This window comes from Schistocerca piceifrons, chromosome 4 (assembly GCF_021461385.2).
Source record: "Schistocerca piceifrons isolate TAMUIC-IGC-003096 chromosome 4, iqSchPice1.1, whole genome shotgun sequence".
NCBI classification, from domain to species: Eukaryota; Metazoa; Arthropoda; class Insecta; order Orthoptera; family Acrididae; genus Schistocerca; species Schistocerca piceifrons.
This window is the reverse complement of record NC_060141.1, coordinates 73,574,637-73,601,469: the sequence shown is the minus strand read 5'-3', so window position 1 is coordinate 73,601,469 and position 26,833 is coordinate 73,574,637. Positions and strand designations below refer to the sequence as shown.

The 26,833-nt window shown below is 44.6% G+C and overlaps 1 protein-coding gene across 1 annotated transcript in view; it reads left to right on the top strand.

Annotated features, from left to right (window-relative positions):
* LOC124794812 overlaps window positions 1-26,833 on the top strand; it is a 782,944-nt gene that overhangs the window by 411 nt on the left and 755,700 nt on the right. The window contains exons 2-3 of the mRNA XM_047258471.1: window positions 145-631; window positions 1,062-1,170. Of these exons, the coding sequence (XP_047114427.1) occupies window positions 162-631; window positions 1,062-1,170 (579 nt within the window). The 5' untranslated portion in view covers window positions 145-161. The remainder of the gene's footprint in view (window positions 1-144; window positions 632-1,061; window positions 1,171-26,833) is intronic.

Sequence of the window (26,833 nt, the reverse complement as noted above, 5' to 3'; positions counted from 1 at the left end):
TACTTCTAATCCATTGTGTATGTGAAAAAGTGCCTTATTTCACGTTTAAAAGCATGGAAAAAATGGCTTTTGAGCAAATGTCGAAAGTTATGTTGTTTACAAAATTGGGACAAAATGGGAGTAACTCGGGTTTCCCCTTTTCAGATACATTCCCCAGGAAGATGACGGAACTTCTGATACCAGCACCTGTCACTCCTCCAAGGGGTGACACGTTCACACGCCGACTGCTTGAAGGGTACAGACCTTCCGTTGTGCCGCGTTACAACAGATCAGAAGATAATTTCTCTACAGAACTGAAACATAGCAAAAGTGACGATCTAGTGCTTCAGAGCCCACCTTTGATACAGGCGGAAATAAAACAACGATGTGATTCTCCGATACCGAAGACAGCGAGTGTTGTGTATGAAGATGATTTAGTGTCTACGCATGTTCTTCCAAAAGCGAAGTATTTCAGTGACAGTGAAGCAGATGTGGATTTCCGACCTAGTCCCGCAGATAGGGCTGCCCGTAAGGCGTCTGTCGAACTTGCATCAGATTTGCAACGGTGTGTCAGTCGACATGTGGGCCTGTACGACCGTGTTGATCCCGAAGACAGTATTCGGGATATGATAACAGAGAACGATTTTTACAGGTGAGTCCCAAAAAATTTGCTAAACAGGAAGTACCTTTGTTGTTGTTATTATTATTTGGTGGTTAATCACACATCTTATTTGCGCCACTGATGTTCGATGTGTACTTATTGATACGTGGATCTTTGATATATAACAGGCACCATCTTCAGGTTTTTGTTTTGTGTGTTATATAGGGTGTAAACATTATAGCTCAGTGTAAAGTTATGGGGGCATGAATATCTGAAGTATTTGTTTAAATAACTTTTATGTACTTGTATAAATCGTAAAGTGTGCAAATTACAAACATGTAGTTTGTCAACATTGCATGACAAAATATTTGTTGTTGTACATTGTAAGGTTCATTATTTCGAAAATAGTGTGTTAATAAATCAGCTGAACATATTGCTTGCGTAAAACGTTCAAAGCTAATAGTCTGCATTTATTTTACAGATTTGTGTTGTTCAAGAGACATTACGACAAGTACTTACATTTGTCTCAGAAGTACGAAGAAGCCAGAAACATCGCCTACTACTTGGAGGAGAAATATCACGAGATAAAGGTAGGACAACCACGGAACATTTATCTAGGGATTCTCCTACACATTTTTGACGTATTTTGGTTGCGGGTGTAGTAAAGATACAGGCACGAGAGTAGGTATTCCAGCAAGAAGACAGTTCTCCCACCCGTGAACGGAAAAAAAGACTGAAGTATTGCTTTTAGTCACTAACTTTCGGAAAACGTCCATCCTCGTCTAAGTAATCATTACAGATTGTGGACATGATATAGTAAAATCGCAAATCATTCTAAAGTAATGAAAACGTGACTAACAGTTAGCGACTGGCCCCGTCCGCGAACATTGAACATTCAAACAACTAAATATTTACCCTGCAAATGCAAAAAGTCAAGTCGTATGTGATAAAATTTTGTCTAGATTTTGCTCAGTGACTTTTTTCCGCACTCAGCGGTCATCTTTCAAAGTGAAATGCTTTGTCAGTTTTTTTTCCGTTGTTCTTTAGATTACCGAGTATTTTTTTGATGTATCGCTGTATGAGACGACTGTATCAGTTGATTTAATTCACTGTCTTGCACGTACTTAGACACACAAAGTAAGTGCTTGTAAACTTGTTTTCACGTCCAGCGGGACATATTAAGCAAAAGAAATTTTGAGGTTTTTTTTCTTCAGTATCGCTAATCACAATTTAATGCACTCAGTTGTATTGCTGCAGCTGATATAAAGCGATGTTTCTTAGGAAGTTGCTGACTGCGTTGCCAGTGAGAACTTTGCAGAAAGGCAGGAGAAATAACACTTACGATTTGAACCATCTACCGCCCAGTCTGATACGAACAACAGCAGACGACGTTGATGATATCGGTTTGGAGACCGCTCTGAGATGTAAACGACCACGCGTATGTCATGACCTTCACTTTCGTCATCCTGCAGTTGAGCCTAAATCTTCCTTCTCCTGAAAGGCCCGCCAGTGGTTTAAGGGATGAGCCTCTTGTGCTACAGGGTTACAATGAATAGGCCCAACATACATAATAATGTACAAAGTACCTATTTCTGTAGAAGTCTTTATATGATACCAAGTTCTCTAGTTTCATGAATGAAAGATTTCCAGTCTTTTGATATGGAATGACACCCAATCGAAGAGTATGACATTCTGTGATAGATGTGAACTTACGTCTCCTTCCAGTGTGCAACAACAGTTTAGCAGATTACATGGTTAATTAAGTTTTGAAAAGTCAAGGTTTAACGTCCTGTCGACAGCGAAGTGATCAGATGGACCACATGCTTGAAAGGAAATATAATTGGTCATATTCTTGTCAAAGGAGTCATTCGCTGTAGTTGGTGTAGGGAATCCTCGACAGAAGTAAATCTCGATGGCCGGACGGGTATTTGAGCGCCATTCATTCCGAATGACTGTCCAGTGCCTTAACCATTATTTCACCGCACTCATTTGGAGACATAACAATAATCTTCACCCTTATATGCAACCAAGTTGTACCAGCCTGAAATATTGAGATAACTGTTTCGCCGGTTAAATCGTGTAGACCTTTGTACACAGCTTTTCGTCAGGCTTATTTGTACAACCATACTCCGACTAGTCTGATTCACATCTTTTCGAAACGAAAAGTACGTGGCAAAACATTTAACTGTGTCAGCTTCACGGTATAAGTGGAAATAAATTCAATCCATCATCTAAAGAAACGTTAGCTTGTTTGGTGTGAAACATGCCTCTTGTTTGATGTCACCGCCGCATCCATAAGCTCTGCGCTCGGCAGTTTTCCGCGCGAGTGACGTCATTGTAACGGAAACTGTGACCAGCCGACCTTCCCGGGCTGTCAGTTTCTGTTGACTGCGAGGACGCTATATATTTGTAGGCCCTTCTGCATTTTGTGCATCTTTGTAGCTATGAAAATTCGGATTAGCAGACCTGGAGTCCCGAGGTGGAACTCGTATAACGTTGGCCAAATTGGAATGAATGAAAGAACTTAGTAGGTGTGATTTAAAACGACCCATTTAAGGTGTAACAAGGTTCAGCTCGTTCGAAAGGTGCCCACTACTTCGCATCAGACTCGTTGCAGACGATTCTTAAAACTGTATGAATTTAATTTGAGCAAGAGGCGAAGAACGTTTTTTTTTGTGCTGTATGTATTGCACCCTTCACTTTATGCTTGCTTAGAGAAGGGCGAGGTGAAACTTTTCGGTCCGACAGAGAAAACCTGTCTCATTTATATAAATTCGCAAATTTTTCCTCGTAATGAGCACTACACACGAAGTCAGGAAGTGTTAAGTCCAACGGTAGGTTGTTTCAGATCTGTTTTCCGACAGCCAGTTTTCCTGTGTCGTAGGTTCTTAATAACTTTTTTGCCAGAAGAAATCAACTTGTGCATGTGGGTGGGGGGGGGGGGGCGGTGTTGGTGTCTCGTCTCAGTAGTTTGGTGTTGGTGTGTTGCGGCCGAGCGGTTCCAGGCACTTCAGTCTGGAACCGCGCGACCGCTGCGGTCGCAGGTTCGAATCCTGCATCGGGCATGGATGTGTGTGATGTCCTTAGGTTAGTTAGGTTTAAGTAGTTCTAAGTTCTAGGGGACTGATGACCTCCGATGTTAAGTCCCATAGTGCTCAGAGCCATTTGAACAATTTTTGTTTGTGTGTTAGCCAATTGCTGAGACGTAAGTGCAGTCATGGGGCTGCCCCCCTTTCCTACATGACCACATGTACTCCACCCCATTCCCAACTCTACAAAATGTCGCCCGCTCGTCGTGTATCACATCCCCTCTTCCTCATCCCGCGTATAACCATGCCTGAGTCGTCGTAGAATGAATATATGAAATACTGGGTGGTTATTGTTGAAGTGCAGGTACTCACAGAGGTCCAGTGTGGGCTGTAATTATCGTACGACAATAATGCGGAACCTATTCACGGTGGAGAAAAAAATTAATTCCAATTTTGGCCGCTGGGTGCATGTCCTGCGTTGTACAGCATCTCGTCGACGCCTCCGGTGCTCGTATTGAACAAATTGTGTAAGCGCCGGTTAATAATATCATCAACATTACACGTTTCTCACTTGTTTGACCTTTTCTGCCCACGTTCTGTTCCTGATTACCTATGGAAGGAGCAGTAGAAGAATAGTGTTAAACGCCCTGTCGACAACGAGGTCACTAGAAACGGAGCACAAGCTCTGATTAGGGAAGGGTAAGGAGGTACATCGGCATGCCCTTTCAAAGGAATCATCCCTGAAGCTATTAGTGAAATCCCGTTAAATCCTAAACTAGATTAATCGGGCGCAGGTTTGAACCGTCGTCGTCCCAAATGAGAGTCCAGCGTGCTGACCACGACGCCACCTCGCTCGGTTACATTTGGAAACATTTGTATTCGTCTTTCTTGCGTTCACAGCGCCAGATTTGCACCAGGTGGCCAAACTCGGAACTTGTTTACCCTTCCTAATTAGGTTCCACAGTACCACATTAGATTATCTACCAAGTTTCGCTGCCATACGGTAATTATTGTCCGCACTGGATTTCACTGAGTAGCTGCACTTCAATTATAACCATCCGGTATGTTTTGTTTGAATATATGACTCTCAGCTTCCGCAGCGATCATGGGTTCTCTTAAATGCATCAAAACGGCAAGTTGCTGTCAACATCAACCAGCTGTAGACTGAAAAGAATTGTTTCGATAAAATGTCATTAGAAACACTTCAGTGCTCCTTTTTTAAGACATTCATCACTGGCCGTAGGTATTAAAAAAGGTTATATGGTATTACTACATATGCGTCATAACATGCTTAATGTCTTTAAACCAGGTATTTAGTTGCGAATAAGCGTTGTTAATAATTGGATTAAAAAGTGTAATTGTAAGTCTAGTCACGGGTTCCGTCAGCCTCTCGTCCTCGCAACGCTCGTCGTTTCTTTACTGATTTAATTCGTTTGTTAGGCAGCTTACACTCGCTTGTCCATCTTTCAGAGTGTTGAAAGTTTAGTCAAGCAGTTTGTCATATGATACTTCGATGCTAGCAATATCTCAAAGCAAAGACAGGCACTGGAATCATATTCTGGAGGACGGCGATTGAAATATCCGCCCTCCCATTCAGATTCCCCTCCCAATTTCTCGAGGCAAAATTCCTTGAAAGAATACGACCGTTTCCATTACCCTTGCCTTGCTAGACCCGAGTTCGTGCCCCGCCCCTAATGATCACGTCGCCAACGGGACGTTAAACGCTGGTCTTCCATCTATGTTTTTGATAGCGCCTTGCCTAAGAAATCATCTGCAACGTACATACACTCAGACTGCAAAGTCTCGGGTGATGTATTAATTCTTTCTAGTGTTTGATACTGAATTTGGAAAGGGCATGTTAAGTTTTAAAGGCCTATTTCTACATTGTTTTCTTGCATTTCTTACGCTTACGAATTATGTTTGTCATATCCCCAAGAACATCAACAAATCTCGAAACGTAGGCATATAAGTGTTTTTTATGTCATTCCAAAGCGTTGCATGTGGTGTCTTTAGCTTTGTCGTGGAAGTATTCAAGGAACAAGTTTTTATACCCTACCATCGTTGACTAAAATTTTTTGTGGATATTTTTAATTGTTTCGAAATGCGGGGCTGTTTCTTGAGTAGCCTCTACAGCACCTTTTAGCACTAAATGTAAATTGCGGCCTGATTCATTTTTGGATATCATTTTATATGCCACTCATAATGAACAAGCCGTCCTTCGTAGCGTAGGCCGAAACACTTGCTCAATCTAGTCCTTTTCGTTCGATATATTCAGTTACCTGATGTTCGTATCGTAATGCAGACTGCTCTTTGACCGGATGAAGGACGTAAATTATTCGCATATCTTTACGTCAGATTTATTTCCAAAACAATCTTAGTTTATTTTAACGAAGCAAGAGAATCTCATTACTGATCGATTTTACCAAATTTTCCATTTTCTCTTGCCATTTTAATTCTTCCTCTCTGCCTTTTTTTCCAACACGGACCTTACCCAGGTCTTCCCAGCCTGGTTACGTCCCTTGTATTATCGCTGGATAGTTTATTTAATTGTGTGGTTATTATTTTCCGTATATCGGTGTAGAGTAAACAAACATACCGCGACGTGATGCACTTCTAAACAATACAGGGGTCTCTGCAGTGGCTGACGCCATCGCTTAGCAACAGTTTGAGAGGGGGCGACTGACAAGTAACGTGAATGTATCCGTCCCCATTCAGCAAAACCTTAAGAAAACCATGAAATGAAATGCAGTTAGAATGACGACAGCACAGAGAAGGAAAGTCATCAACAAACATTTGGGTTCCGCCAACCCGAGGCGCACGGACGTCAGATCGATTGCACTTGTGTGTGGACAAACTCACAGGCATGTATGTTTAACGAACATGGAGATATTCGACACTGCAGGTTTACTCATGGTAATTTGATTTTGCAAATCAATCTTAAAGAATTTCTGGCAATTATAGGGAATTTCAAACATTAAGCCGTATTTTGCCAGATTACTAATTTGCATTTTAAATCATAGCTGTCGTATAAACAGCGTAAAGTACGATTTGAAATTTTTTTGCTTACGTATATTTATATAAGGTAGCTCAGTTTTCGCTTTTGTGCCAATGCAGTTTGTACCTTCAATCTTATCAAAGTCCACCCACATTTTTTGGCTTCTCTCCCTAGTCCCTATAGTACTGAATCGCGACATGTCGCTAGCATTCAGACTGCTAATATGCTGGTTCTACTGCTGCCAACTTTGATCAGCGCATGATAATGTAGCAATAGACCTGAAGCTATAGTCGTCACTTTTAAATGCTTTCTTTCATTTCGTCAGTAATTTGTAGCTGTATTACTTGTACATGACTTCTTATTTCATTGTGTACCTTCTGACCTGACCCAAGTATTACTTGTTCACTCTGAGAAGACTCTGGGAGCAGTGGATGACAGGAGATGATTCGAGACATGTCGAAACACAGTATGACTTCGAATAGATTTTCATTTCTTTAAGGCCGCTGCCAGTCCAGGCACTCAGTATTATGCGCAAAAAATATCTTCATTGAACATACCAATAAACGTTTCTGTGATCTTTAACTCCGTCTTTTTTTGTCAAAACGTTGTGACGTTTATGGATGTTCATGTGTGGACACTACATTGTATATTGTCACGTTTGTATGTGTCGTGTCCAGCAACTTACATGCACGTCTGGTTGTAACGCAAGACTTATGGACAAGGATGATTTGATAATGAACAAGCCGTCCGAAACTAATCATCAATAAATAAGTTAAAGTCCCTACTCAATTTAATACGGTTCCTCCAGCAGTTACTGTAAAAAAGCGGGGAAAATGTTATTACACTGCATGTTGCAAAGTGGCTGTTGACTGCATTAGCATTAAATACAAGTGTGTGTGACAACGGCGAGAATGTCCTAATGTCGAGAAAGATCTGTCGCGGGGCATGGCACCATTTTAAAGTCAACAACGGATTGACAGTTCTTCTGTTGGATGCAGACAGCATTTTCTCCACGAACTGCTTTGTCATCGTGATCGTAAAGTCTCATTTCCGACCTTTCAAACAGCCTCCAGATGGTCACTTTTATTGCACAATATTTCTTGTTACATAGTAAAACTGAATAGTTTGGTAAGGTTGAAAGGGTGCGCAGTATTATTGAGTGGATAATTTTTTTAATGTGTTGTGCAGTATGAGAAATGTTGTAATCTGTGGTCAATATGCTACCAGATATTCATTGGAAGAAAATTAAAAAAAAACAGACTTTACAAGCTTTATGCAATACGTCGAATATGAAAAGGAACAGGAGAAAAATAATCAATTTTTGTTATTGCTGCTCCTTGTACCATACAAAAACGTAGGCTAACTGCTACAGTAGCAGCGTCTCCACCGAACAACATTTCGAATTAAATATGGAACTGGCTTGCTTAATATTATTATTCCGTATAACGGTACTGACCGTCGAAGGGGATCACATGAGATACTGCTGTTTATTTTATTTTTTTTCTTCTTCAGCTTTCGTTACGGCCTCTGTAATGACTACGAGTAGCCCCTTCATGGATTACGTTTTCTCCTCCTCCTCCTCCTATTCCCCCCCCCCCCCTCCCACCCACCCTCCGACCCTCCATGACCTATTCGTCCTTTCCTTCCCTCCTCTTCTTCCGAAATTTTCGGTATTCTCTTGTCGGTTCCACTGGTTGCATTCTACCATTTCCTTGTAACCTCCACTGTCGTTGATCTCTGTCATACTGATCAGTGTGTACTAACTTCTGCAGTTTCCTTCCCTCCCACTCTGTTCTGGAATAGCGATTTGCACATATACATTTGGCGGTACTATCGCGTGCGCAAGGTGTAAAGGGGCAGTGTATTGGCTGTGCTGTCACTTGTACTCGGGTGATTCATGCGAAAAGGTGTACGACGTAATTATTATCACAAGACGGGAGCTAACAGACTTTGAACGCGGAATGGTAGTTGGGGCTAGACGCATGGGACGTTCCATTCGGAAATTATTAAGGAATTCAGCATTCCGAGATCCACAGTGTCAAGAGTGAACCGAGAATACAAAATTTCGGGCGTTACCTCTCACCACGTACAACGCAGTGGCCAACAGCCTTCACTTACCGACAGAGAGCAGCGGCGTTTGCGTCGAATTAGTGCTACCAGACAAGCAAGACTACATGAAATAACCGCAGAAATCAATATGGGACATACGATGGACAGTGCTGTGAAATTTGGCGTTGATGTTCTATGGCTGCAGATAACCGACGCGTGTGCCTTTGCTGAGCACGACATCGCCTGCAGCGCGTCTCCGTGCTCGTGACCATGTCAGTTGGACCCTAGACGGCTGGAAAACCGTGGGCTGGTCACATGAATCCCGATTTCAGTGGGTCAGAGCTGACGGTAGGATTCAAGCGTGGCGCCGACCCCACAAAACCACGGACCTAAGTTGTCTACAAGGCACTGTGCTAGCTTGTGGTGGCTCCATAATGGTGTAGGCTCTGTTTATGGACAGGGTCCTCTGGTTCAACGGAACCAATCACTGACTGAAAATGGTTATGTTCAGCTGCTTGGAGACCATTTGCAGCCATTCATGGACTTCATGTTTCAAAAAAAAAAAAAAAAAAAAAAAAACACGTCATACCACTGAGCAGTTGTTCGTCAGTGGTTTGGAGAACTTCCTGGACAATTCGAGTAAATGATTTTGCCGCCCAGATCGCCCGTCATGAATCCTATCGAATATTTATGGAACATAATCGAGCGGTCGATTCGTTCACGAAATCCTGCACCAGCAGCACTTGAGAAATTCTGGACGGCTGCAGAGGCGGCAACATGGCTCAATATTTCTGCAGGGGACTTCCGAGGACTTGAGTCCATGTCACGTCGAGTTGCTGTAGTGCGACGGGCAAAAGGAGGCCCCACACGATATTAGGAGGTAATCCATGCCTTTTGTCACCTCAGTTACTTGTGACAAATCTAAATTTGTGCCGGACCGGGGGATCTCTTTAGGCGATCGTGAAAATTGTGGACAGTCGGGCTTGTTTGGAAATGCCGAGGCATCACCCGACCTTCGGCGCTTGTTCACTTCCCGTTACAGTTCTGCGTTTGTACTTCGCCCCTCGTGTAATAAGTTCCGTTATTCACACTGTTATTGCTATTACTCAAGAACAGAACGGGCCCGAGTATTGACTGTTCCCTGTCGTTTCCAAGTAAACGCACATTGCATATTGTATTGTACGATAGAAGGCCTGCTTTGCTTCGAGAGTTGGAACTTAAATAGTGGCAACTATTTATACACAACCGATACAAAAGAGTTACATGTTTGCACCTGTTACTGTCCTTCAAAGTAGTCACCAGCGTTGCTTAGAACCCGTTGCCAGCGATGTGGAAGGCGTAGTATACCGTTAGCAGAGCCTGTTCTGTTGATGGTGCGAATGGAGCGGTCTGCGGCCTGTCGAATCTCTTGAACAGTTCTGAAGCGAATGCCACGAAGTGGTTCCTTCATCTTCGGAATCAAATTAAAGTCACAAGGACTTAAGTCCGGGGAGTATGGTGGATGGTACAGTACTTCCCAGTCCCATCGACCGAACAGAGCAGCCACAGCTTGCGCTGTATGGCCACGTGCATTCTCGTGCAAAATGATGGGTGGGTTGCGCAGAAAGTGTCGCCACTTCTTTCGCAAAGCTGGCCGTAGGTGATGCTCCAAAAACGAACAGTAATACCACTTAGTCATTGTGACTACCCCGTTGTGATAAGCGATTACTTGCCACAGTTTCGTTGATTTAGCTATTTCGGAAAGAACGGTGCAATAATAAAGCTAATTCATTCTGCATTGATAAGACATGCGTGGTCACACTGGCGTGTAGTGACAGACGGCCTTTGTAAGTTGATAGCTGTAAGTTTCGTGTCTGTCTTTGTAATTCAAGTATTTTCCGCTATTGTTTTTCATCTACATATTACACTACTGGCCATTAAAATTGCTACACCAAGAAGAAATGCAGATGATAAACGGGTATTCATTGGACAAATATATTATACTAGAACTGGCATGTGATTATATCTTCACGCAATTTAGGTGCATTGATCCTGAGAAATCAGTACCCAGAACAACCACCTCTGGCCGTAATAACGGTCTTGATACGCCTGGGCATTGAGTCAATCAGAGCTTGGATGGCGTATACAGGTACAGCTGCCCATGCAGCTTCAACACGATACCACAGTTCATCAAGAGTAGTGACTGGCGTATTGTTACGAGCCAGTTGCTCGGCCACCATTGACCAGACGTTTTCAGTTGGTGAGAGATCTGGAGAATGTGCTGGCCAGGGCAGCAGTCGAACATTTTCTGTATCCAGAAAGGTCCGTACAGGACCTGCAACATGCGGTCGTGTATTATCCTGCTGAAATGTAGGGTTTCGCAGGGATCGACTGAAGGGTAGAGCCACGGGTCGTAACACATCTGAAATGTAACGTCCACTGTTCAAAGTGCCGTCAATGCGAACAAGAGGTGACCGTGACGTGTAACCAATGGCACTCCGTACCATCACGCCGGGTGATACGCCAGTATGGCGATGACAAATACGCGCTTCCAGTGTGCGTTCACCGCGATGTCGCCAAACACGGATGCGACCATCATGATGCTGTAAAGAGAGTCTGGATTAGTTCGAAAAAATGACGTTTTGCCATTTGTGCACCCAGGTTCGTCGTTGAGTACACCATCGCAGGCGCTCCTGTCTGTGATGCAGCGTCAAGGGTAACCGCAGCCATGGTCTCAGAGCTGATAGTCCATGCTGCTGCAAACATCATCGAACTGTTCGTGCAGATGGTTGTTGTCTTGCAAACGTCCACATCTGTTGACTCAGGGATCGAGACGTGGCTGCACGATCCGTTACAGCCATGCGGATAAGATGCCTGTCATCTCGACTGCTAGTGATACGAGGAGGCCGTTGGGACCAGCACGGCGTTCTGTATTACCCTCCTGAACCCTCCGATTCCACATTCTGCTAACAGTCATTGGATTCCAACCAACGCGAGCAGCAATGTCGCGATACGATAAACCGCAATCGCGATAGGATACAATCCGACCTTTATCAAAGTCAGAAACGCAATGGTACGCATTTATCTTACTTACACGAGGCATCACAGCTACGTTTCACCAGGCAACGTCGGTCAACTGTTGTTTGTGTATGAGAAATAACGGTTGGAAACTTTCCTCGTGTCAGCACGTTGTAGGTGTCGCCACCGGCGCCAACCTTGTGTGAATGCTCTGAAAAGCTAATCATTTGCATATCACAGCATCTTCTTCCTGTCGGTTAAATTTCGCGTCTGTCGCACGTCCTCTTCGTGGTGTAGCAATTTTAATGGCCAGTAGTGTCGAAGGTGTGCATAACAGGATCCTGGAGCACGTTGCTAGACTGTAAAGCCTAAATGGCTACCCCCCACCGGCTATCGAGTTCCCCAAAGGCGCGGGTTTTTCGGCTAGGATCTCAGTGCGCTAGACGTGGGGAGACAAGAAGTACGTGCATTGTTCGCTTTTTAAAAGGGTACGGCGCCATCCGGAGCACAGAGTGCGGAGCTGCTCCGCCGGGCATTCACCTTGACTATGGGGCGTGACCACAAAGTGGGTCAGCTGTGCACCCTCTCTCTATGTGGTCCCCGGAGACCATACTCCGAAAAGTGCTTAAGCCGTGGTGAAGTGTAAACAAGTTGCTGTATGCGAATACATAGAAAGAAGGATCCTTTATTGTATGATTATATGATAGCAGAACAAACACTGGTAGCAGTTACTTCTGTAAAATATCTGGGAGTATGCGTGCGGAACGATTTGAAGTGGAATGATCATATAAAATAAATTGTTGGTAAGGCGGGTGCCACGTTGAGATTCATTGGGAGAGTCCTTAGAAAATGTAGTCCATCAACAAAGGAGGTGGCTTACAAAACACTCGTTCGACCTATACTTGAGTATTGCTCATCAGTGTGGGATCCGTACCAGATCGGGTTGGCGGAGGAGATAGAGAAGATCCAAAGAAGAGCGGCGCGTTTCGTCACAGGGTTATTTGGTAACCCTGATAGCGTTACGGAGATGTTAAGCAAACTCAAGTGGCAGACTGTGCAAGAGAGGCGCTCTGCGTCGCGGTGCAGCTTGCTCGCCAGGTTTCGAGAGGGTGCGTTTCTGGATGAGGTATCGAATATATTGCTTCCCCCTACTTATACCTCCCGAGGAGATCACGAATGTAAAATTAGAGAGATTCGAGCGCGTACGGAGGCTTTCAGACAGTCGTTCTTCCCGCGAACCATACGCGACTGGAACAGAAAAGTGAGGTAATGACCGTGGCACGTAAAGTGCCCTCCGCCACACACCGTTGGGTGGCTTGCGGAGTATAAATGTAAATGTAGATGCTGTTGAACAGCTCAATGGAGGTGGAACTTTGAAATTGGTAATAAGCCCACTGCTTTTTGCTGCTGACGCAGCAGATAACTGCTTACGATCAACGCTCGTACTGACAACTGTGATGGTCCTCCACTGCATAAAACACTAATATTTCAACGATGCTCCTCTCTTACTCAGGGTTTTATAAGGCTCGCGCAAGAATGTTGGGAAAGTTTACGGCTTACAAATCCATTACACGGTTAAACTTAGGGATGTTTGTCTCTCATTAAAAGGTATGAAAGCCGCACCAGTTTGGACCGGATCGGAATTTTAGCCGAAAGGACAAAGATGCGCGTCCGAATTTTCACATTGAATGCAAATGGGGGTTGAAACTCACCATTACATTGACTTTCCCCTCTTTAAGTGACAAAGCAGCGTTGAATCTTGTTGGATAGTTAACCACATCGTGAGCTCATCAATACCCGCTTCTTAACTGTCAGAAAACGAAGTGGAGGAGTATTTTAATGTCCAACCTAACTCGTTTTATTTGAATATTCATATTCAGGTATCTGCGACCAGTCGCTTATGAAATATTTGTTTATTTTCATAAACCAGTTTTCGAGCCATTTCGTGTTCATCTTCAGATGGAGATCCAAATTCATTATATTCAGTTAATAAATAGTTACTATGTTCTACAATATCCGCAGTGGGTAAGCGGATGCCTTTTTATATTAGTTGAAATGAATCTCACGAAAACGTAGTGCACTAACACAGCTAAAAAATCAATTATAACATGTCTGTCTGTGTAATGCACATAATCGCCGGAAAAGGCTCGTCAACCCTAGAACATGTGCGAGACTCAACTTGTGGTTGGTAGTGTACTCTGCTGATTTCGAAAGAGTTCTGGATGAAACAGCACTTTCTCCTTCGGCAGACGGGGCCGTGTTTCCTTCAATTTCACGTCGAAGCCATCTAATATCTCACTGTAACATTATCGAGCGATTTCCCCTTTTTCTAGTGACGCCGCTGACAATCGAAGTATCACCATTAATTTTCCAGTCGATGGTACTATCATCGCCATTTTGTAGCAAGTTCACCGGTTGTAAGTCATAGTATTAGTTGTTGCCTTGTTTTCGGGGTGTAGTGGTGAATCAGGTCGCATTAGCGGTGACAACTCGACGCAAAGCCCTGCGGATCTCACCTAAATTGTTCGAAACACAGCATCGAATCTGAAAGCCTTAATTTTTTGTTGTTCACCGACATCAATCACTGCATCCATCGGACCGATAATTTTTTCAGTGACTGCTTAACATGGTCAATTCACGCCGATGTGACCACATCAACATGCAGTAAACATTCACCTGCGGCAGCACTAGCAGTCGAGGCTATTATTTATATAACCTCTAGAAGGACATGCTCATTGGCTTAAAGAATGGAAAGACTGGAAAGAAGTACATTTCAAGTTTTCAGAAATTTATTTATTAAGAAATGTAACATTTATAACACAGAATGTTAAAAGACATACTGTAACAATCACTACAAAAAAAGTTCTTAGTGAACACAAGGAATTTATGGTTTTGTGGATTCCACACTGCAATCATATTTCTTCGAAGATGAAATTTCATTCAGCAACTCAGGTTTGCCTAATAGGTATGAATAGAAGTCAGTGCAACTGTATTTACTAAAGTTTAAACAGGTCAGTAAAATACACCTAACGCTGCTCACTGTAAATCTATTCCTCTCATCTGTCCACTGTGACGATAGTAAGCTGAAAACTTTTTCAACATTTGCATTTTGGGCAGGGAGTGAAAAGAAGTACTGTGCTGTATTAGGCGATTCTCTGAACTGTTCATTACACTAGCAAGATCTGAAAAACCTACACCATTTTTCATGTGCCATCAACTGATTCCATTGTTCACTGTCTGTTTCCACTTGTTGCTTTACAAATGACTGTATATGAACTATTTCATCAAATATGAGGCTGTCATTTACTAGAATGCCCTTTTCATTTAGCCACATTAAAGTATTTTCAACTACTGACCATTCTGGTGGTTCTGTGAGCATCATCCATGAGAATACAGAAAACTCAGCTATTCCCTGTAACCATGAGGATAAATAGTCTACTGAAGCATCATAAAACGTTGATACTGCTATGTGAAATTTCTTAACAGACTGGTCATCACAATCATTCAGCAGTTTTTTTACACTTAGTGGTACAAAATGTTCTTGTTTCCTTGAATTTAGACTCGTCAATGCTTTATTTAAGACTGCTAATACTTCGCATATGGAATTATTCTGTTTCTCAATGCTCAGAATGGATTGTTGGAAAACACTCATTTGTGAATGTACAAAGAGTAAATAACATTCATTTATAGGATCACTGAAAAAACGCTTTAAGATTGCAGTGCACTTTGAGTTAGACTGCGACAAAAAGTATGATTTCAAGGGTTCATACATTTTCAAGATCCTTTCTATGGCTGGCAACAATGAAATCCACCTTGTTTTGGAAAAGGAAAGTAAATATTTTAAGTGTCTCTGACAGAATTACAATGCCATTGGCGAACCTCAAAGTTTTTATTTCCTCTCCATTGATTTTAATTCCAACTCCAAATTTTCCTTTTGTTTCCTTTTACTGCTTGCTCAATATACAGGTTGAATAACACCGGGGATAGGCTACAACCCTGTCTCACTCCCTTCTCAACCACTGCTTCCTTTTCATGCCCCTCTACTCTTATAACTGCCATCTGGTTCCTGTAGAAATTGTAAATAGCCTTTCGCTCCCTGTATTTTACCCCTGCCACCTTCAGAACTTGAAACAGAGTATTTATTACTGTCAACATTGTCAAAAGCTTTCTCTACGTCTACAAATGTTATAAACGTAGGTTTGCCTTTCCTTAATCTATTTTCTGAGATAAGTAGTAGGGTCAGTATTGCCTCGCGTGTTAATGTTATATACGACGAAAGGTCTTGGACCCAACTCAGGGTTCGAGATCTCCCCACTGTACTACCGCTTAGAAAAAACCACCGAAAATAATGGCAGGACAGAGCTTGATTCAATGCAGCGGATGATTGATTCCACAATGTCGACAGAAACTCAGTGAAATGAACACGCAGTTGAAATGAAAAAGTTAGAAACAGCGAGAGGGGTGGGGGGGGGGCAACGCTGCAGAGGCAGCAAGAGTCGCAGAGGAGTTGCCTCGTTAGCGCCCGCACCGGCGTACCCAGCAAGTCGCGTCGAGGAACGTGTCCTCCGGAAGGGTGGCTCTCCTTTTGATTGCGACTCGGCAGGCAGACTCCCTTTCGCAGGGGGGGGGGGGGGGGGGGGTGCAGTGCGCCCCGCACTGGCGGTGTTTCCACGGACTCTGAAAAGGCGTGGCGCGCATTCCGCTGCGGGCGCGGCTGCCGGCTCTTTTGTGGAGACCCCTCCCTGCACCGCTTTGTGTCTCGTCCGCCCCTAGTCTCGGCGCCCGCGGATCCCACCAACTCGTACATCTGTTTACTCCCTACCTTCGCTGCTCCTTTCCCTGCGGACGTAATTTACGGCAGAGGTAACGTGAAGAGCTACGACTGCAAGTGTGGTGTGTGTGCGCAGAGGGCAGTCTACGTACGGAAAATTGCAGAACCATGATAGCGATAATTATGCAGAGCCTGCCATGGAGTGTAGCCATGTATGGAAGTGAAACATGGACGATAACCAGTTTGGACAAGAAGAGAATAGAAGCATTCGAAATGTGGTGCTACAGAAGATTTCTGAAGATTAGATGGGTAAATCACATAACTAATGAGGAGGTATTGAATAGAATTGGGGAGAAGAGGAGTTTGTGGCACAACTTGGCTAGAAGAAGGGATCGGTTGGTAGGCCATGTTCTGAGGCATCGAGGGATCACCAGTTTAGTATTGGAGGGCAGCGTGGAGGGTAAAAATCGTAGAGGGAGACCAAGAGATCAATACACTAAGCAGATTCAGAAGGATGTAGGTTGCAGTAGGTACTGGGAGATGAAGAAGCTTGCACAGGATAGAGTAGCATGGAGAGCTGCATCAAACCAGTCTCAGGACTGAAGACCACAACAACAACAATTGATCTCACATGTTATACGACTTTCAGTTTAGCACATGGTTACTTTAAATGTTCAAAATGTTCACCGTTGGCGGCTGTAGAGATAACAGAACGACGAGCGGTCGCCGCAACGTCAGTCAGTGTTACAGTGGAGATGCCTGCACATGTCGCTGTAATCTCCTGGCGAAGTTCCTCCAGCGTGCGTGGCTTACGTCGATAGACGTTATCTTCCACAGTTCCCCACGAGTAAAAGTCCATAGGTGTTAGATCTGACGACCGTGGAGGGAGCTCAATGGGCTCTCTACGTCCAATCCAATGCCTCGGAAAATTGTCATCCAGGAAAGCTCGTACTGCTAGGTGGTTGTGTGGTGGCGCCCCGTCCTGATGGTAGAAGACCTCTTCATCAGCTCCATAAAGCGCACGTATACCTGGCAAAATTGATGTACGTAACATTTCCAGGTATACTTCTCCAGTGACAGTAGCATCAAAGAAAAAGAGTCCTACTAAGCCCCTAGGCATTCCACTTTGCAGCTTTCAGAATTCTTCGTACACTTGTACTGCTAACCCCCACTTCACTTGCACATTGTCTAGCATTCTTCTGTGTAGAATTAACAAACGTTTCCAACACGAGAGCCAACGAAGCAGGACTTGTAACTGTACGCTGTTTTCGTGATCTTCCTTTGTGAATATCACAAATCGTTCAATGCAAGTCAAACTTGTCAGTGATGCTTTAATTGTTAGGCGAGTTGGCAGTTCTGTTTCAAACTCCCGCCTCCCCTGACATTGCACTTCAACGGCACTATCAAACTTGAAAAACCATTTCACAATACATTTTCGTTGCTCGAATGTCAAGCGCGCTCCAGCCATCTCGTTTTCTCAATACCGAGATGAAAGTACCAACATCTGTTGAGCCAAAGACCATGTTACAACACACTCATAACTCAAATCGAACGATAATATCGATATCTCGATAGAGCATGACAAGGAGTGTATACAGTTTTCTGGCGGACTGTATATCTATTTAAATGATGGGCGTCTATTAAGTAATGCAACCCCTTAGCCAATTTTGGTTGAAAAACGCGGAATTTGTTTTGGGGCGTCGTGGGATATTCTCGCTTTAGCCCTTATACACTCCTGGAAATTGAAATAAGAACACCGTGAATTCATTGTCCCAGGAAGGGGAAACTTTATTGACGCATTCCTGGGGTCAGATACATCACATGATCACACTGACAGAACCACAGGCACATAGACACAGGCAACAGAGCATGCACAATGTCGGCACTAGTACAGTGTATATCCACCTTTCGCAGCAATGCAGGCTGCTATTCTCCCATGGAGACGATCGTAGAGATGCTGGATGTAGTCCTGTGGAACGGCTTGCCATGCCATTTCCACCTGGCGCCTCAGTTGGACCAGCGTTCGTGCTGGACGTGCAGACCGCGTGAGATGACGCTTCATCCAGTCCCAAACATGCTCAATGGGGGACAGATCCGGAGATCTTGCTGGCCAGGGTAGTTGACTTACACCTTCTAGAGCACGTTGGGTGGCACGGGATACATGCGGACGTGCATTGTCCTGTTGGAACAGCAAGTTCCCTTGCCGGTCTAGGAATGGTAGAACGATGGGTTCGATGACGGTTTGGATGTACCGTGCACTATTCAGTGTCCCCTCGACGATCACCAGTGGCGTACGGCCAGTGTAGGAGATCGCTCCCCACACCATGATACCGGGTGTTGGCACTGTGTGCCTCGGTCGTATGCTGTCCTTATTGTGGCGCTCACCTGCACGGCGCCAAACACGCATACGACCATCATTGGCACCAAGGCAGAAGCGACTCTCATCGCTGAAGACGACACGTCTCCATTCGTCCCTCCATTCACGCCTGTCGCGACACCACTGGAGGCGGGCTGCACGATGTTGGGGCGTGAGCAGAAGACGGCCTAACGGTGTGCGGGACCGTAGCCCAGCTTCATGGAGACGGTTGCGAATGGTCCTCGCCGATACCCCAGGAGCAACAGTGTCCCTAATTTGCTGGGAAGTGGCGGTGCGGTCCCTTACGGCACTGCGTAGGATCCTACGGTCTTGGCATGCATCCGTGCGTCGCTGCGGTCCGGTCCCAGGTCGACGGGCACGTGCACCTTCCGCCGACCACTGGCGACAACATCGATGTACTGTGGAGACCTCACGCCCCACGTGTTGAGCAATTCGGCGGTACGTCCACCCGGCCTCCCGCATGCCCACTATACGCCCTCGCTCAAAGTCCGTCAACTGCACATACGGTTCACGTCCACGCTGTCGCGGCACGCTACCAGTGTTAAAGACTGCGATGGAGCTCCGTATGCCACGGCAAACTGGCTGACACTGACGGCGGCGGTGCACAAATGCTGCGCAGCTAGCGCCATTCGACGGCCAACACCGCGGTTCCTGGTGTGTCCGCTGTGCCGTGCGTGTGATCATTGCTTGTACAGCCCTCTCGCAGTGTCCGGAGCAAGTATGGTGGGTCTGACACACCGGTGTCAATGTGTTCTTTTTTCCATTTCCAGGAGTATAGTTTCATGTTGTTCCGATAGGTGCCGTTACTATACGTAGCATTCAAAATTTTCACAGATCAAAATATAACTTTTAAGTCCAATCAAAGTAACCTCCTATCCGTTTGGGCATGGTAATATTTCACAAGCATCAGGTGAACTAACAGCGAAGCTTATTGTCCTGCTTGCCACCAGCTACATGGTCTGACCTCAGCCAACATCCGCCTGGTCTGCCCGAAACAAGGGAACACGAACGCTGTTTGTAACATTTGTTCAAGCTGAAATCAGACGTGTCACTCTTCCTAACATTCATAATTAAGCTACTTTTTATGAGAGACAACTGTAATCCACGCTTATACTCACTCGGAAACCTTCTTGCGGTAATTTTAGGATTGATCTTATATAAAACATTTTTCCGCGAGGACCACTTCTTTCTCCCACTTCGCAGGGACAGGTACAAGTCCATGCTGTTGTTACCAAGAGCAGTTTCCTCACAAACTGCGTCTTACTGTTTGGTTTCGGAGGAAGTATACTTACGTCAAAGTTCTAGAATATTAGTGATCCTTCTACTCCCCTTTTAGGGACCTTGCTTGCGCACGCTTGCAGCGATCACTGTTCATGTACTGTTGCCACATCGTTTTTGTGTACTTTTCCTTTCAGTACTGTTTTGTAGTCTTCAATCTGAAAACCAGCTTATTGTACTAAGGCCTTGGTTAACGTCTGTAATCCCCTCCCCTCCCCACAACCACCCATCTCCTTACACACACACACACACACACACACACACACGCGCACACACACACACTTCTTCTCAGTACCAAATTAACTATTCCTTGTATCAGCATGTATCCTATTACTGTAACACTTCTTTTAGTCATGGTATGTAATAAGTTTCTTTTTTCTCGGATTCGATTCAGTACCCTTCCATTAGTTACTCGATCCTCCCCCTCTACTACTGGAGTGCGACATTTCAAAGCTTCTTTTTTCTTCTTATCTGTGCTGTATATTCAGTTCCATATCTACGCAACTCCCCAATCTGTAGTTCTCAAAACCCTAATCAGGATCGTTGTGTTTCTTCTTTTTCTTGTTGTGCCTTTGCCCTGCATAGGAGCAGAATCGGCGTGGTGATTAACGGATTTGCCACGGTTAGTATGAGGGGTGGCTGAATTCGCTTCCTGTCGCCACCCCAGGGCAGATCTCTCCCCTCGAGACGGAGCATGTGTGCCCCAACTGCATGCATGTAGTTTTATTCGTGTGACAGTGAGCGAAAAGTTTGAGAATCGCATAACTGGGAAGGGAGTTTGATACCAGCTCGGTATTCACCTAGTGGGATGTGGGTAACCGCAAGAAAAGCACATTTAGGCTGGTCAGCACACCGCCCCTCGTTGTTAATCTGCTTGGCGGACTCGATCGTGGGCCAGCACACCTCCCCCTCCCGAAAGTGGCGCCTTAACACGCACGGCTATCCTGGCGCGTGTCCGTACCCACAGTTATCGCCCATAATAATAGACCCACGCACATCATGTGACAAACATTTCGGGCCCCTATGAAGAGTGTTGTTGTTGTTGTTGGGGTCTTCAGTCCTGAGACTGGTCTGATGCAGCTCTCCATGCTACTGTGCAAGCTTCTTCATCTCCCAGTACCTACTACAACCTACATCCTTCAGAATTTGCTTAGTGGTCTCCCTCTACGATTTATACCCACCACGCTGCCCTCCAATACTAAATTGGTGATCCCTTGATGCCTCAGAACATGTCCTACCAACCGATCCCTTCTTTTAGCCAAGTTGTGCCACAAACTCCTCTTCTCCCCAATTCTATTCAATACCTCATTAGTTATGTGATCTAACCAACTAATCTTCAGCATTCTTCTGTAGCACCACATTTCGGAAACTTCTATTCTCTTGAATGAGATTTTCACTCTGCAGCGGAGTGTGCGCTGATATGAAACTTCCTGGCAGATTAAAACTGTGTGCCCGACCGAGACTCGAACTCGGGACCTTTCTATTCTATTCTTGTCCAAACTATTTAGCTTCCTCGTTTCACTTCCATACATGGCTACACTCCATACAAATACTTTCAGAAACGACTTCCTGACACTTATATCTATACTCGATGTTAACAAATTTCTCTTCTTCAGAAACGCTTTCCTTGCAATTGCCAGTCTACATTTTATATCCTCTCTACTTCGACCATCATCAGTTATTTTGTTCCCCAAATAGCAAAGCTCTTTTACTGCTTTAAGTGTCTCATTTCCTAATCTAATTCCCTCAGCATCACCCGACTTAATTCGACTACATTCCATTATCCTCGTTTTGCTTTTGTTTATGTTCATCTTATATCCTCCTTTCAAGACACTGTCCATTCCGTTCAGCTGCTCTTCCAGGTCCTCTGCTGTCTCTGACAGAATTACAATGTCATCGGCGAACCTCAAAGTTTCCTATTTTCTCTGTGGATTTTAATAACTACTCCTAATTTTTCTTGTTTCCTTTACTGCTTGCTCAATATACAGATTGAAGAACATCAGGGAGATGCTACAACCCTGTCTCACTCCATTCCCAACCACTGCTTCCTTTTCATGCGCCTCGACTCTTATAGCTGCCATCTGGTTAGTAATTGATAAATTGTTTAAAAAGAAGTATTCAGATCTATGCGCGACTACCGCTGCTAAAATTTTACGGTGATTTCGTAAATCTCTTCAGACGGATCCGAAGGTGGCTGAGGAAAATGCAACGGTGGATTCGTCCCAGTACGTCCTCGCCAGTATGGGCCAATGCGCCACCTGTAACGAGAACGCTTTGCAGAGAGCGCTAGTGCCGCGGCTCTCGGCGGAGGGCCGTAATTGCCGCTGGCTGAGTCACCCACGCGTCGCCGCCTTGCGCAAGGCGCTCGCCTCGGAGCCGTGCTCACCCATTCATTCAGACTGGCCCCAGGGGCCTGCCTTAGCCCAGTGTGGACCACCTGATCCACTTCGCCGCAGTCCGGTGCTGACCGGCTCGCCCGCTTAACATACGCGAAACCCGTGCGTTAACCAACTGTCTCTGGCCTACATCTCCGCTCGACGCTTGGCAGCGTTTGCAAAAAGTAGCCAGCCTGACGCAGACGGGTAATTGGTATCAAATTAAATGGTTCATTCGTTTTCAGAGACCTTTATTTTTCCAAAATATTACACGAACAAATGTGATTGATGCGTGACTAGAACCGTAAACTCACCAAGTTTGCATTTTGCACTGTACTAATGTTTTATGACAGCCCGTTTGGTCACATTACACACGTCCAACAGTTATTCAAGTTCGTTCCGTACCTTACGTGGCATCGTCCTGTCGCTGGTCATCACAGCAGCATTTCAAGCGTTCTCTGAGTTGTTCCAGTGTTCTTGGCAGTTGGAGGTACGTCAGCCGCCCTGGGGGACCAAGGGAACAAAGCCACATCATTTTCACCTCTACGCCCAATCAAAAATGGTTCAAATGGCTCTGTGCACTATGGGACTTAACATCTGAGGTCTCCAGTCCCCTAGACTTAGAACTACTGAAACCTAACTAACCTAAGGACATCACACACATCCATGCCCGAGGCAGGACTCGAACCTGCGACCGTAGCAGCAGCGCGGTTCCGGACTGAAGCGCCTATAACCGCTCGGCCACATCGGCCGGCTATCTTTAGCAATATCATTTGCTTTTTACTGAATCACAGGGCTAGTTAAAGGTATGTTAGATGCACGCATGTTATCGAACCATTCTAGCAGTAACGTCTCAGTGTCTTCATACTTGGCGGTACGAAGTCGTTTAGATTTGTTTCTAGAACCTGGTGCCGCAGCATTAATAATTTCTTGTCGATTCTTAATAATCGTAGATAAAGTAGATTTAGGTATTCCAAACTGCTCTGCAATTGCTGTTTTCTTGGTACCACGGTCCAGCCGGCCGGTGTGGCCGAGTGGCTCTAGGCGCTACAGTCTGGAACTGCGCGACCGCTACGGTCGCAGGTTCGAATCCTGCCTCAGGCTTGGATGTGTGTGATGTCCTTAGGTTAGTCAGGTTTAAGTAGTTCTAAATTCTAGTGGACTAATGACCTCAGCAGTTAGGTCCCATAGTGCTCAAAGCCATTTGAACCATGGTCCACTTCATCTAGAATCTTAAGCTTTAACTGTACTGTTTCCTCTTTGCTATTTTCGCGTGCTACGGTACTGGTTGTAACTGTAGTTTTTATTCAGTATTCCAACTCGATACGGCTACGACTAACAGAATACCTGTCAAATCTCGCACTGAGTACATTCCTAAATGCTGCTACATTTCCTACATTCATTTCGGAAAAAAAGAAAAAAAAATTTAGAATACTCTAAGGTCGGAAGTTTGTGTTACAGTGAAATTTAATTACACTAGGAACTGAAACAGTTTGTAATTCGCCTTAACCGAAATTCGTGTTAACCGATGAAACATACCATCAGAACTAATGTATTCCTGGTGGGACCAATATTTTTTTCGCGTTAACCGCGAGTTCGCGCAAACGAGGTTATACTGTAACTTCATATACGTTCCATCGCTTTCATACTGACCACTTAACAGAGGTTGCTTCCTTGCGAAAGGATCGACCAGTATTCGCACCGGAATATGACAGTTTTGGCTTGTGGAGCCACGGGTGCAGTATCGCTCCGAAAGTCAGAAATAGGAACCGGCGTTTGTAATTTTTTTGGTGGCGCCTGGCGAGTGTTAATTGACTCAAGTGGCGGTGGAGGCGGGCACACCTCGCGACCGTTGCCAGCGCTCGCAAAAAGCGGCGGTTGGCGCTCGGCCGTTGAGCAACGGCGCGGGCAGAAGCGGGCTTCCCGTGACTCAACACTGTTCCCGGGACCGGCTGCCCTACGTCTTCTAATCTCTCACCCAACTAGCACACAATCTTGCCGAACCTGCAACAGCGTGGTTTTCAGTTTACCGGTAGTCCGTGATAGTGTAGGAACCACGGTTAAACTAGGACATCATCTACAGAAACAGGTTTCACGCTCAGAGGTCAGTAAAAAGATAATAAGGTAAAACACAAGGAGCGAAAGCTTATCTAGAACTCGCACAGAAACCGGACTGCAGTTGTTAAGTCTGAGAACTTGAAAGGCAGGCAGTACGAGGTGCGTTCAAAAAGTAAGGTGACTTCATATTTTTATGAAAAAAAATCTTATTTATTCATCAATATTCATGTTGTCCCCTTCAAAGTAATCTCCCTCAGATACAATACATTTGTGCCAACGCTTCTTCCCATCCTCGAAGCAGTTCTCATACGAACTTTTTGGTACAGTCTTGACTACTTCCAGCGATGCAATTTTTATTTCCTCAGTTGTTGATCCTCTAAGCCATTTACTTGTCCGCAACCTGGCCGTTTTTGCAAGTAGAGTTGTAACAATATATTGAACCAGTCGATGTCGGACGTGGCCGCGATTGCTCTGGTGCGTCGATTGGATTTTTGATTCTGGTGGCAATAAATGAGTCAGTGCGGAAACGGCATCGGCATCGTCTGGAGGAGTAGATACAGTCATGGATAATATGGAAGTGGTCCCCATCTTGTTTGTACATGATAACTTCTCCAGGGTAGTTTTGTGAGATAATATTAATTCGTCTACACAATTCATAACATCATCCGATCCTCTGATGACAATAACGCCAGTGAAATACCATTGCTCTGAGATTTCAGAATTTCTAATAAGGTCGTTAAACCAAAGGCAGATGGTGGTTGCGAAGAAACTTCTAATTGAATCAAATAGCTCAAAATTAAGGTTGTGTATTCCCCTAAGAGTCTATTTCCTGTTGCCATGTTGGAGTGTAATCTCATCACCAAGTACGTAAGTGCTTTCAGGGATGGAGTCGGAAGTTGAGCTTCCAGAAGAGTGTACAGCATCTGCATCACCTCGATGATATCCATTACCATCCTGCAAGCAAATTTTCAACAAAATTAGAATCTTCATCTTCTGAATCATATACAATAGGGAGGGCACCACCACAATGTACACTTCTAAATAATGGTGCGTTTGCACAAAACATGCACCAGTGTCCATATAGCTTAATATGAGGCGGAGAAATTACCCCAAAACTAAAATAGGGACTTTTGCTTATTAAATGAATTTTAATATTTGGAAGAATACGATGTACTGATTGTTTTTGCCAATTTTCTGTTAATTTAGACAAGCATAATTCCCAAATTGTCCAAATATATTCTGTGAAAGAAATGTCAGTAAAGTGCACTATAATTTTGAATCTGCTTTGTCAAAATGTGCTTTCATAGATCTCATCGGTTTTGGGAACAAATCCGGTGAATATGGTGACTGAGGCATGATTGTAGTGTTTTGTCGTGTTGTTTTTGGTCACACGCAACGATGAATGAGCAGGTGCATTGTCGTGATGCAAAAGCCATGAGTTGAGTTGTTTTTCCACAATTCCGGACGTTTTTTGCATATTGCTTCTCGCAAACGGCGCATAACGTCAAGATAATATCCTTATTGGCCGTACGACCTTGATGCAAAAATTCATGACGCACTACGCCACGGTAATTGGAAAAAAAAGTGAGCAAAACTTTGACATGTGATCGAACTTGGCGTGCTTTTTTCTGTCTTGGCTCTCGGGGACGCTTCCATTGGGACTACTGGGCTTCAGTTTCGAACGTCATAACCGTAAACTCACGTGTCGGCACTAGTTATGACCCTTTTGAGCAAATCAGGATCGCCGTTGACGAGCTGAGCGATGGTCATGCGACGGTCCTTCTGATCAAAACTGAGAGGTTTTGGAACGAACTTCGCTGAAACACTTCGCATGCCCAAAACATCCGAAAAAATTGCATGAAACGAGCCGACCGATATGCCAACGTCCTCAGCAAGTTCTCTTACGGTTATTCGACTATCTTCCAAAGAAATGTTTTCGCAGCTTCGACGTTATAATCATTGGATGTTTCTTTTAAAATAAATGCGTTGCTGCCCTATGCACGAGTTAAAATTCATGGCTAGTTTCTATACTCATTTAAGGAGAAGGAATAGTCTTTTTGAAACGCGCTGTATATCAACACTTTAAGCTATTACAGCAGTTTTTTGACCATAAACACCACCTCCGTGCTAAGAAAATTCAGAATTGTGATTTTTTATTTTCTTTGACGGAGAGTTTTCTTCCCTTTGTCGGCGAGTGCCGACCAGCGCAGCTGCACAAATAAGCTCGCACCTGTTTGAAAATAAACTGTTTAGTGGGGTAATGGTTTGTGTATCGGCTTCCTAAACACGGCGACTAACTGAACAGGAACCGCTTGACAGAGGAT